This window comes from Mesoplodon densirostris, chromosome 3 (genome assembly GCF_025265405.1).
Source record: "Mesoplodon densirostris isolate mMesDen1 chromosome 3, mMesDen1 primary haplotype, whole genome shotgun sequence".
Taxonomy (NCBI): Eukaryota; Metazoa; Chordata; class Mammalia; order Artiodactyla; family Ziphiidae; genus Mesoplodon; species Mesoplodon densirostris.
The window spans coordinates 29,217,417-29,230,709 of NC_082663.1; the positions used below are offsets into that span (position 1 = coordinate 29,217,417).

A 13,293-nucleotide genomic window follows, 5' to 3' on the forward strand; every position below is an offset into this window, starting at 1 on the left:
TTTGTGGATTATCTAAGCCTGGGTTTCTCTTTGCTTCTTTTCCTGGTGCATGGATTTGGCCTCTTTTCTTGGTTATTAGCACTTCACCCAGAGGGTGGAAGGAATTGAACTGAAAGGGCGATTTCCCTTTTCTAGCTACATTTGATGGAGAACCATGAGCCAATGACAGGTTGGGAACATCTGATTATCATTATTTCTACTTGGATTCATCAAAGGTGGTTTGCTTTGACATGAAGAAGGGCTGTTTTTATAAACCAGCGCAACTTTGATAAGGATAGTGCCTGTTTCATGTACCTTATTTCTAGGTTCTCAAACTTGTATGCCAAGTAAATATTCAACCAAGGAGGTTCCTGGGCGCTACTCCTGAGATTCAATTTCCGTTGACTTTTGCATTTAGCAAACTGTCCCCAGGTCCTTCTGATTCAGATTAAGGAGGGGGCCAACTTCCAGAAACACTGTCTCGGAGTTTGTACTTTGCTGTTCAGGTCCCAGCCCAGCCTTCTCTGTGGTTAAATATGTGGCAATTAACAAGGTGTAATTACAGTGTGTGTGGTTTCCAAGGCAACACACATTCTGTCACCCCTGCTGAGGCTGGGAAGATTGAAAGGGCCCACAGGGAGGCTGCCTAATGGTGTGGCCTCCAGATTAACGTCATTGAGGTGCTTTATGATGACCGGGTTTTGGTACCATTCACCCAAGGGCCCTGCTTAAGGGCAGCAGCAATAATGAAAGGAAACAAATTAGAAGCCAGGGAGCTGCTGGACCACTTCTGGACGTGGCGATGAAGACCTGAGGAGTGATGAGTCCAGCCTTTCAGTTGCTTGCATTTCCCCTGCTCTATTTCCTCAAATCGATTTAGTCCAGAATGATAAGGATGGTGGAGAAACATGATGACCTTGAAAGGCTTTTGAAAAATGATGGTCGACTGTGGTCAACATCCGACCACCCTTCCTTAGTCCTCAAATGGACAGGACTGTTGATGTCCCCGGTTCTCACTTTGTCAACTGAGGCTTGAAGTTACATTTCTGGAGCACTTACGAGGTGATGGGAACTTGCACAAAGATTTTTCTGGCCTTTTTGACCTAAATGGGAGGGTTCCACACTGTACATTTTCCAGGTTTAAAGATGGAAAAGATCAAGTTCATACCATATTTTAGCACAGGAGTTTACTTTGGGGTTTTAGTTTTAAAGCTGTAGGGCAGCGGAAAAGGCATTCAACCATCAGTCTGACTTTGGGGTCTGGTTTTGACTTTTATCACACAGAGGTTTTGGGAATGTAGACAGGTTTCTTCACTTCTCTCAGGAGGTTCTGTCTTGACCTCTGGAAAATGAGGGGCTTCGACTAGATCAACAGTCTTACCTTTTGAATGGTGACAACCCCCTTGCAGAATCTGATGAAAATAGGAGCTTTCTTCTCTTAAAAAATGTATATATATACTGTCATTCCAAAAATTACCTTCACTTTCTGAAGGGACCACAGACCCCTCCTAAATGAGGTGGTTTCTTAAAACTTTTCCAGCTCTGGCTCTGAATCACTGGGTCCACGACGATCTGGGGGGAGTCTTTCACTCTTTTGAGTGGCTTCCTGAGGAATGACGTATTCAGTGAGGGAGGTTTTGTTGTTTCTTGCATTTTTCACTCATTGCCCTGTGCATCTAGGAGGGGGAAGGAAAGAAGCCACACTGAGAAAAATAAATAGGGAATGAATGGCATCTGGAATATGAGCTGTTTTCCTTATCATGCTTCACTACGGTGGCCCTTCCAGAGGAGGTTGAGGGTATAACTATAATGTGAGAGGAGTGAGTTAGGCACACGGATACTGTATTTTGTGCAGTGACAGGTCAGCAGCTACTTAAGCTTTTTCTACTTTGAATGGGAAGTTGGGATAAAATTTAAAGTTTCCGTTAACTTGAAAATGTCAGAAGGTTCCAGGTAGTATCACGAACTGGAATAACATATGTTCTTTACTACTTCCCAGCCCTTAACCCTGACCACCTTCCTGACTCAACCCCAGTCGCCTACCCATGGCCCGAAGTCCTAATCCATTCAGGAGGGAGTATCTATAGTGTCTGTTTGGGAACCTAGATACTTAATTTCTTCTTTTCTTCCTCTGGTTAGGTGCTGAAAGTCTCCTCTAGAGTTCTGGAAGGCTGAATGGACTAAACATGAAGAGCTTGAAAGCCAAGTTCAGGAAGAGTGACGTAAGTAGTCTGGCTGTTCCCCCCATGTTCCTGGGGCTGCAGCAATGCCCTCCCTCATACCTTGATAAGGTGCTGGGTTAATCAACCACAGAAGCCAGAAGCACTCTGGGGCCCAGCTCAGGGTGGCTTTTGTGAACGGCGTGTTCTAGGTTCCTTGCTTTTTGTGTGTATAGCTTCCGAAAATGACTTTTTTTTTTTTTTTTACTCCTGGCATCTATGCCTTGGAGAGAAAGGAGCAGTCAAATTAAACATCTTTTTTCGCCCCCTTGATTCTCGATAAAGTGCCAGAGTATTCCCTTTAAAATTCTAATGAGACTACTGCTCAAACCCTCCCCCCTCCACCTACCGGCTCTGCATCTCACTTGGAATAAAAGCTAAAGTCCTTAAAACAGCCTACCAGTCCTTATACCGGCTGAAACTGAACATCCTAACAAAAAGAATCAGTCAAATGCCTCAGCATCGTTAAAGTCCCCCCAGATCTGATTCAGAATGTCATTCTTAGAGGAAGCTAGTCTCGTGAAAGTGGTTAGGAATTAACGTGTTAGCAAGGTTCGTCTTGGCGTTTAGAAAACTTTTAAATTCTGTTAGGCTCTTGTGGTGAAACAGCAATATCTATTGCTGCCTGCACCTTTATTCTCCCAGCATTCCTGGGGCTCTTCCTCATTTGTTATTCATCATAAAAGACTGGATTGGACGAACCAGTTATGATGTCAGAATTACGAGACAAAGTCTCCCAGAGGAGAAAATGGAGAAAGACAACATAGCAGCGGGATTATACGTGATGCTGTTGTAACAAAAGGTCACCTTATAAACGCTGCCGAGGTTCCAGTCTTGTACTAGCTGCACTCCAGATGCTTGGAGCAGAATGGTTGAATGGGAGAAATTCATGGAAGGGTGTGAGATGGAAGCTCAGATGTGTCACCCTCCTATTGGGTTTGCTTGGCTGTCATTTTACATTAGGTAGTTAAAGGTGAACCTGGATTTTATTTCTGTGCCATGAATTATATGACAGCTTGGTACAGCCGTATTTTTGCAATACGTGGAGGCCGTGTCTTTTATGGCTAACATCACACACACACACACACACACGCACACCCACACACACCTCCTTTTGGCTGAAGCTTATCTCCTGAGGCTGCATTATGACATGTAACTCACTGCCCTGATAAGGCCCAGACCAGATGAGATGCCTGTGGGATGATTGCAGAATCTTGTCGTGCTGAAAGGAAGTGAGAGCTAGAAAGGGGTTTTAGGAAAAAGTGGGCCTCACCTTCTCATTCTTCAGGTAAGTTAACTACAGCTGAGAGAATGTGAAGAGACTTGGCTGAAGTCGTCCACCTAGCCTTTGGCCAGAGTGAGAGCCTTGGTCATCTGACTTCCTTAACCCCTTGCCCCTGCCACTCCCCAGAGAAACCCCCTTCAACCTCCTCATTTGCTGGCCCAATGACGCTACCACCTGCAGACCTCATTGGGCTTTCAGTTAAGAAGGGAAAGGCAATTAAATGGAAAATGTTGCCTAGTCGAGCAGATACGGGTTTGTAAATTGTGTGACCAGGTTAACAGATACCTTTTCCATTCCAAGGGAATTTGGGCAGCTTCCATTTGCACAAGTTGAGGTTGTTTCAGCACAATTTAATCAGTCTAGAATTCCATGGTATAGGAACAGGGGCAGGGGGAAGTGATAGGAGCGTACACTTTTGGTTTAAAAATTAAAAACTGGTGGCCTTAGAGAGGGTGTTGCTGGAATCTAGTTTTTTAAATAAAAACTGAAATATTTCCATGATTTAGGGAAAAACGTCACAGTAATAACACTATTGAAAGCGTCTGGGATTTGGCCGCAGAAAGGCTGTGGTTTTGGCAGTTAGTACAAAGGGAAAAAACGTTAGAGGAGCACACTTGGGGGAGGAGGGCAAAAGAAATTGGTATTATGGGGCCAGACAGTTTCAGATGGCTCCCCAATTTCATCCCAGATTGCTTCCCAGAGTGCCATCACTGTGCTGTGAGATGGAGGGCATAAAAGCCAAAAAAAAGAAAACCGTTTCAAACCCCAGCTTGAAGAGCTAACCGTTATGAAGCATTTACTATATGTCAGGCACTTTGCCAGGCTCATTACGTGAACTTCATTTAATCTTGCCACAGACCTGATGTGGTAGGTATTATTGTCAGGCTCCTTTTCCAGATGAAGAAACTGAGACCCAGGGAGTTCCAGTCCCTTGCCTGGGCCTGGGTTCTTCTAGCTCAAAGTTGTATAGCCAGTTTTTGTGCCAAAGTAGCCTGATTCCAGAGCCCAGGTTTCCTGAAAGAGGAAATTTGGATGGAGGTTTGATTTTATGAAACAGCAGTCCAGGCAGTAGCTTGGAAAAGTGACTTTGGACCTAGGTCCGTGGCCTTGGGCAAGTCTCTACCCTTCCCTGAACCCCCAGGTTTCTCACCTGAACAGCGGAGAAAATAGTATTAGCCTCACGAAGTTGTTGTGAAGGTTAAAATATGCTGATGCCTGTAAGGCACACATCTTAGGCCTGTCACTCAGGAGATGCTTGGTAAATCATTCTTCCTCCTCCTTGATCAGAAACCCATGATATAGTTCAGAGGACTTCAGCGCTGTGGTTGGCAGACAGGTTCAGACTCACTACAAGCTTTCCTTGGGAGGGTTCCTGCCTCCTGCTTGGGTATCGTGAGGGGTCTTCAGAGCTCAAGCCTGGGCAGTGAGGGCCTCCTCTCTCTCACAACACGTATTTCTCCGTTTAAGCAGTAGATGTGAGATGAGAACGATACCAGAGTGATTGTGACACGAAAGAAACAACTAGAGTTCTCTCAATTCTGTTATTCTACGTGACCATTGGGAATTCTTATTTGTGTCTAAAATTTAAAGCAGTCAAATAGGGCAGACGGCAAAGTAATATTTTTATTGGTGCCAACTTTATTTCCTGTGTGAAATATTTTACTGACTTGGAATACTTTTAAAATTGAAAATTATTTTAAAATTGCTAATTTAATTGCTAATTAAAAGTAAACAGTGAGTCAATAGTTTAATTATGGTTTTAAGAAAAGAATTCCACGATGGAAAAAGTAGGCTGAAAAGTGTATGTGGTCTGGAGGGCAGAATAATCTGCTAACACTTGCAGGCTCTGAGGAGGGATTCAGAGCTAGGAGTGGATGCAGCGGGGGGGGGGGGTGCTTTTCACTGGGTGCCTTGGGGTTTGCCTTTTTTGGTCTATGTGTATGCACCCACATGTACCACTTATTACAAGAAAAACAAGTTTGAAACTGTTTATATTCAGTTCCATCAGCCAAACTATAATCTTCTTTACCTGAAGTGAGGGGTCTCTCTCAAAGAACAACCCTAAACCCTCAGCCATCAAATTTTCCTGCTTGTCTTTGTGTGAGGCTGAAAGGAGAATGGGAAAGAAAGGGCCCTTTGTGTTTCTGGGGGGCAGGAAGAAGAGGGACGGCAGATCATGTTCGTGCTCTCATAAAGAGAAGGCAGGTGACCCGCGGGCATGATCATGTTTCAGCCAGCCTGTGGCTGGGAGGTCTGCAGCCAGATGAGTTTGTGGCCATTGAGAGCAAATCCCAGGAGTGAGGAAGGACCAGTGTGGCCCAAAGGAGACCCCCGTGGATGGCCTGAAGGTCATTGTGCTGCACCAAGACCATCATGCGGGTAGCGATTTCCTCCGAGTGTCCTTTCTGGAACACTTGACTCAGACAGCTGCTAAGTCAAGGGTGGGTTTATGTGTGTGACCTAAGGGAATGAGCCCGATTCCCTGGGCTGTGGTTAGATACTGTCCTTGTCTCCTTGCTTTAATCCCTAAATATGATTGTGAGCCTGCAGATAATCCACAGAGGCCAAAGAAATCCTAAAGGTGGATGACGTTTTCCAGCTCCCATTTCTAACTTGATTTTGGGCATCCTTGAACTTGGGTTAGATTCTGGAAAGGATACAGGAGAAATGTGAGGGATGGTTCTTGTCTTGAGGAAGCTCATAAGCCGAGGTGGGAGGAGAAAAACTACACACAGGAAATAACTAAGGCACAATACAGATCATGTATAATATAGATATTAAAACGATCTCCAGGATGACATAACCACTTGTTGAATTGTGAGACCTGGATGATAAATGCTATAGATTTTCAGAGAGGGGTAAATCACTGGACATGGGAAATTTGGGGGGAGCTTTATGGAGGTGAAGCTTCTTCCAGGCCTCAGGGATGCATAGGATTTGGAACGCTGGTTAGGCGAGGAGGAGAGGAAAGGGTAATGCAGGGGAGCCGGCCGTGAAGCACAGTGGGTAGACTCAGTTTCCAGAAATTGCCCTTGATACGCAGAACAGTGAAGCTTCAAGAGCCCAGCAAAGTGCCCGTGGCATGGCTCTGAGTCTTTTAGTAAGAATGCTATAAATTTTTCATTCTAGTTTTAAAAATGGATGTACTTGACTTTTTACGCTTATAAAGTAAGCACAGAGTACTAAATCATCATTATTTATTTCTTTTATGATTAGTTTGAAAGTAGCTTCTTTACCTCTTTAAATATTTGCAGCAACTAGTACGTGGTTCCACATGGAAAAATGAGCTGTCATCATGAGAAATGAGGCCAAGAAGGTTGGGATTTCCCTTTGCTAATAAAATGCTCAGGCTTCTGGAATTTCTTTGTAAATGCCAATTTTTAGTGCCTTGAGTGAAATGGGTGGAGGCTGAGGGATGGGGAAAAGGGTTGAAAGATCTTTGTAACAAATCTTGAGAACTGCCTCTCAAACATGATCGAGGCCTTCAGAGTTTACTTTGTGGGTGTGTGTTTAATTTTATGAAAGATTTGTTCCCAATTCTGTTTTGCATTATAATAGGGAAGCAGTGGACGGTCCACTTAGGGAAACAAACAAAAAAAAGGCAGCCAGTTGAAAATGGCTGGCTCCATGAGAGATTAAATTGATGGTATTTCTTTCTGTAGCAGCTACTAACGACTGCAGCTTTCAGCCAAAGAATGCACATACCCCGTGAATCTTGAGGAACCAGACACATCCTGCTCAGACAGGAGTTTGAATTTGTTGCCTGTTGAGAGAATAGCTCTCATGAAGGTCAATAATCGACATCTCTGCCAAGGTATTTTTTCAAGGAGTTTTTCGTCATTTATAATAAGTTTTTACAGATGCCCAAGACTCCCTCCCCCACCATACATGCAAAAAAAAATGAGAGTATTTAAAATCCGAGCCTCTTGACGGAGGAGCCTTGGCCAAATCTATTGTAAAGCTAAGCTTCTTTGTTTTCATCGACATAGTTTAAAAATACATCAGAGGTGACCTTTTGGGATGGAGGTCTGAGACTCTTGGAAACTTCTGCGGAGAATTTGGTCAGGTTCGTGTCATGCTACATAGTTTCTCCAGGTCTTGTCAGCCCGTCTTAAGTGGGGAATCTGCTTGCTGCCTGATTTCACCTCGTATAAGTTTCCTAGGGCTGCCGTAAACACAAATTGAGTGGCTTAAACAGCCATAGTGTATTGTCTCACAGTTCTGGGGACTAGAAGTTTGAGATCAAGGTGTTGGCAGGGCTGCTTCCTCGTGAGGGCTGTGAAAGTGAATGGGATCCATGCTTCTCCCAGCTTTGTCTGGTGGTTTGCTGGCAGTCATTGGCTTGGAGATGCGTCACCCTGATCTCTGCCTTCATCTTCACATGGTGATCTCTGTGTGTGTGTCTATCTCTCTTCAAATTTCTCCTTTTTTTTTTTATAAGGACACCAGTCATATTGGATTAGGGCCCACCCTGATGATGTCATTTTGATTTGATTATCTTTGTAAAGACCCCATCTCCAGATCAGGCCATATTCTGAGGTACTTAAGACTCCAACTTATCAATTTTGCAGGGTGTGTGTCAGGATGGGGCACACAGTTCAACCCAAAACATACCTCCATGCTTTTCTATCTAGAGCAGTTTGTCAGGAGCCCTGGCACTCCCCCACTGAGCATGCGTGCTCATAAATCTTAGCTCCACAATTTCTTCATATTTGGACTATTTTCAGTGTCTAATAGAGTGAGGCTAGAGTATCACATTTTTTTAGTGGGTGTCAGTGCCTAATACATAATATTAATCACAAGGGTAAACACATAAGATTAATCACAAGAGTAAACACATATTGATCACTGACCTACTGCAACAAGTTAGGAGAAGAGTTCTCATTGATTGAATGCTTACTGTGTGCCAGGCACCGTAGCAAACCCTTTACGTGTAATGCTTACAAAACTGTATCCAGTAGGGCTTCCCTGGTGGCGCAGTGGTTGAGAGTCTGCCTGCCGATGCAGGGGACACGGGTTCGTGCCCCGGTCCGGGAGGATACGACATGCCGTGGAGCAGCTGGGCCCGTGAGCCATGGCCGCTGAGCCTGCGCGTCTGGAGCCTATGCTCCGCAACGGGAGAGGCCACAACAGTGAGAGGCCCGCGTACCGCAAAAAAAAAAAAACCCGAAAAAACAAAACTGTATCCAGTAAAGACCATTACTATAATAGCAATTTACAGAGGGAGAAATTAAGGTTGAGGGAAGTTAAGTAACTTGGACAAAGTCGCACATTCGATAAATGGCAGAGAGATCTGAACCCCGGTTTATCATGATGCCAGAGCTTGTACCGGCAACAGCTATACACACTTGTTGGCACAGGGCATTCCCTTTCCTAAGTTCCAAAGCTGCAAACTGCAGGAAGTGAATTCTGCTCTCTTGCCCTAAGCAGTAAAGACCCATAGAATGACCTTATTATTATCAGTGCTCTCCGCGGTGGCAAAGCTTCCCAACGTTAGTGTCATTACCCTGGGCAGGGGAGGATCTGGGAAAATCTTGGGTTGCTTCCTGAGAGGCAAAATGCACTTCAGACTGAACTCTTAAAGCAAGAGAGGACAGATGCTGCTACTTTCTGCTCTTCTGCTGCAGTTAAGAAAACGAATTCTAATTCTAAATGGAGCCCTATTGCTGGCTAACTGGACCACAGCCTCATTCTGTTGTGTTGGCCAAAAAGTTCATTTGGGCTTTCCCGTAAGACGTTATGGAAAAAACGCGAACAAACTTTTTGGCCAACCCAAATAGTTACCCCAGACCATAATTGCAGGAATTCGTGGTTAAACCTGATACCATTCCAGCTGCAGCTGGAGACCAATATGAAACTCAGAACCTGGCCCCTAAACTTGGGGAAATCTGATCGTCTACATAAGCAGTGAATCATCTAGGTTATTACCTATTATCTCTTTATTCTGAATTAATTATGTAATCATTTCGAACTATCGCTGACCTCGATGTTTTCTGCTTGACCAATTCTCGTATGTAACTTTTCCTTTGGAGTGAAATAGGAATTGCTTCTGAATTCATTCCGTGGAGATTTTCAGTTGTGTTTCTATCCACAGATCTTTGCTGTAAGAGGTGGTTATTTTCATTTCTATGGCAGCAGGTGTTAGCGTGAGTCAAAGGCCCAGTATCTGTAAAGATGACATTACTGGGACTTCCCCAGTGGTCCAGTGGTTAAGAATCCGCCTTCCAATGCAAGGGACTCGGGTTCCATCCCTGATCAGGAAACTAAGATGCCACGTGCCACAACTAAGACGCGACGCGGCCAAAAACATAAATAAAAAAATGAAATAAATATTAAAAAAAAAGATGACATTAGTGATGAGCCTTGACTTTCCTTTTGAGTCCCCACCTCCTTTTAAACAAGGAAAGTCAGTGTGTTCTGACTGACTTGGTTATCCAATTATTAGGTGTTATCACGTGAAAATGTTTTCACTTTTTGAAAAGCATTGCCTGAAGGATCTCATTTTTGGTTTTCTCAGGAGGCTGAATGATACGGTCTCTCCCTCCCTCCTTCCTCCTGGGCTGTCCAGTGGTCCGACTGACCAGGAGGTGTAGAGATTTATAATGTGGGAAAAAGAACAAAAAGTCTGAGGAACCACATGTTCTCCTGGGATGGGTTTATTTTGAAATGTATTTCTCAATGCTGAGAATGTTTCCTTGGTAATTTTTCAAACTTGGGCTACAGTTTTGGAGGGTTTTTTTTTCCCCCATGGGAGTCGGTGTCCATTCTTTGAAGGGATGTTTCATAACTGAGAAGCTGCAGGGTCCTTCAGTGAGACCCCAGAGAACGTATTTATTATGATATGGGGTGAGCTGTGGTAACAAAACACCCTGAAATCGAATAAGATAGAACTGTTTGCTTAAGTAAAGGTTTCAAGCACTCCAGAGCCAGCAGGACAGGTCTGCTCCATGGGCTGATCCAGGGGCCCAGGTTCTTTTACGATGTCCTTCTGCTGCCCTCCAGAGCTGCACTGCATTGCAGTAGCCAGTTGCCACGCGTGGCTCTTGATCAGTTGAAATGTGGCTAGTCCAAACTGAGATGTTCCCTAAGTGTGAAATACACACGCGTTTCAAACATTTAGTACCAAATAAAGAACGTAAAATACCTTATTAATAATTTTTTATAATTACACATTGAAGTGCTAATATTCTGGACATGATGGGCTAAATAAATTTAAAATTCACTCCACCCATTCCTTCTTATTTAATGTGGCAACTAGAAACTTTTAAATGACTAAGGTCTTGCATTATACTTCTGCTTTCAAGTCTTACGGGACCAGAAAGAGGGAGAATGAACCCCAAGCATCTTCCTTTTTTAAAGGATGTAACCCTGAAGGTGCACAAATCATTGTTCCCTTGCATGGAACTGACTGGAGCTTAGTCACATGCCCCTACCTAGCTGTAAGGGAAGCGGGAAGACACTTTCTCTAGATGGCAGCCAAGAAACCAGCTAAACCTCAAGGGGCAGGAGGAATGGGTCCTGGAGAAGATTAACTCAGTGTTACGGGTTGAATTGCTACCCATTCCCCAAAAGATATATTGAAGTCCTAGCCCCTACGACCTCAGCATGTGACCTTATTTGGAAGTTGAGTCTTTATAGAAGTAATCAAGTTAGAATGAGGTCATTAGGGTGAGCCCTAATCCAATATGACTGGTGTCCTTTTGAAAAGTGGAAACTTGGACGCAGACCTGCGCAGAGGAAAGACTGTGTGAAGAGACACAGGGAGAGGAACACCACGGGAAGATGAAGGCAGAGACCCGGGTGATGCACCTATAAGCCAAGGAAACACCACAGATTGTCTTCAAACCACCAGAAGAGAGGAGAGAGGTGTGGGGCAGATTCACCCTCACAGCCCTCGAAGGAACCAACCCTGCTAACACATTGATCTTGAGCATCTAGCTGCCAGAACTGTGAGACAATATATTTCTCTTGTTTTAAGCCAGTTAGTGGTACTTTAGGGTGGCAGCCCTGGGAAACAAATACACGTGGCCACAGGCAATTTCCACAGTGAGTCTCAGCTGAAAGAGTTAGGTGATAAAGGTGTGCTAGATGTTCTATGTTTCGATTACTTTTACCCCAGAAGTGAACACTGGTTGCCATTTGTCCGATTTCCCATTGTTCTGTTGGTGGACATGCTGTTCACGTGAAGTTAAACGCCTTTTCCCTGTTTGAAATGGAAACTGCTCCTGAGTGTTGCCAGCTGGTGAGATTAGGTTATCAATCAAGCTTTTCCTTTCAGTCCAGTAATATGTTGGGTTTGATAAGAAGTGGGATTAACAGGGCCTGTGTTAAGTATACCATTTACGGTCATCATTTTGGGATTGCTTACATAGATGGGAACTGTGGCGACCTGATCCCACACCTTCACAGAAAAGTTTGGGAATGATGTCAGCCTACAATTATACATTATAAACTTAGTTTTAGGTTACGCTAAAGTGCATACATTCATTCGGTCAGCATGCAATCTATGAAACTGTGAAATATGAGGATTCTTAATTATATCAATTTCATTTGAACATATATACCAGTTTTACTTACTTTCAAATTGGGACTTAGAATTCTGAGCAAAACGTTAGATTTGTTGCAGAAGAACTTGAAATAGTGGCATTTCCATTTCCCAGATGTAGCTTTATTACTATAACCTGACATAATATTAATTTTTTTAACCCACATTCCCCTCTTCAATCATACTCAGTGTACTGTTGTTGTTTTTTTAGTTTATTTGTTTATGTTTGGCTGCACTGGGTCTTCGTTGCTGCGCACGGGCTTTCTCTAGTTGCTGCGAGCGGGGGCTACTCTTCGTTGTGGTGCGGGGGCTTCTCATTGTGGTGGCTTCTCTCGTTGCGGAGCACAGGTTCTAGGCGCGCGGACTTCAGTAGTTGTAGCACGCGGGCTCGGTAGTTGTGCCTCGCGGGCTCTAGAGCTTAGGCTCAGTAGTTGTGGCTCACAGGCTTAGTTGCTCTGCGGCATGTGGGATCTTCCTGGACCAGGGCTTGAACCCATATTCCCTGCGTTGGCAGGCAGATTCTTAACCACTGCACCACCTGGGAAGCCCCCATACTCAGTTTTCTGTTGATTCTTTTCTACCACTGTTGCTTGCAAAGCCCTGACATTCTCTTTGTGTGCTTGCACTGTTGGATATTTGAACCCAAATGCAGGACACTATGTTTATCCCAGTTAAATTTTATTTTCTTAGTTAAATTTGTTCAATAAATCTGTTGCTCTGATTCTTGCATTAAATTCTGACTCATCATAATCATATTGAGTCATCCACAAACTTAGTAGGGGCATGCAGTAGGGGCATGCCTATTTAATCTAAGTCATTAATGAATGTAATGTACAGCTCTGTCTTCAGATACAGATATAAAACCAGACTCCAAAGAATGAATTAAGGCATTGCCCATTTGGAAGGATGTCAATGGTTATTTCATATACACACACACACACACACACACACACATATGTATATATGGCATTGTCATAAAATATATATATATCATATACAGGCACACCTCATTTTATTGTGCTTTGCAGATATTGCATTTTTTAAAGATTGAAGGTTTGTGGTAACGCTGTGTCGAGCAAGTCTATTGGCACCATTTTTCCAACAGCATTTGCTCACTTTGTGTCTCTGTGTCACATTTTGGCATTTCTCACAATACTTCAAACTTTTTCATTATTGTTATATTTGTTGTCACGATCTGTGAACAGTGATCTTTTATGATACTATTGTAATTGTTTTTTTGTTTTATAATTTTTCATTGTTATATA

General features: G+C 43.6%; 1 protein-coding gene across 7 annotated transcripts in view; it reads left to right on the forward strand.

Annotated features, from left to right (window-relative positions):
- Nucleotides 1–13,293, forward strand: part of RAI14 (retinoic acid induced 14) — a 151,068-nt gene that overhangs the window by 30,455 nt on the left and 107,320 nt on the right. For all 7 annotated transcript variants that reach the window (XM_060092785.1, XM_060092782.1, XM_060092786.1 and 4 more), the window contains exon 2: nt 2,119–2,201. In XM_060092785.1, coding sequence (XP_059948768.1) covers nt 2,166–2,201 — 36 coding nt within the window. In that variant the 5' untranslated portion in view covers nt 2,119–2,165. The remainder of the gene's footprint in view (nt 1–2,118; nt 2,202–13,293) is intronic.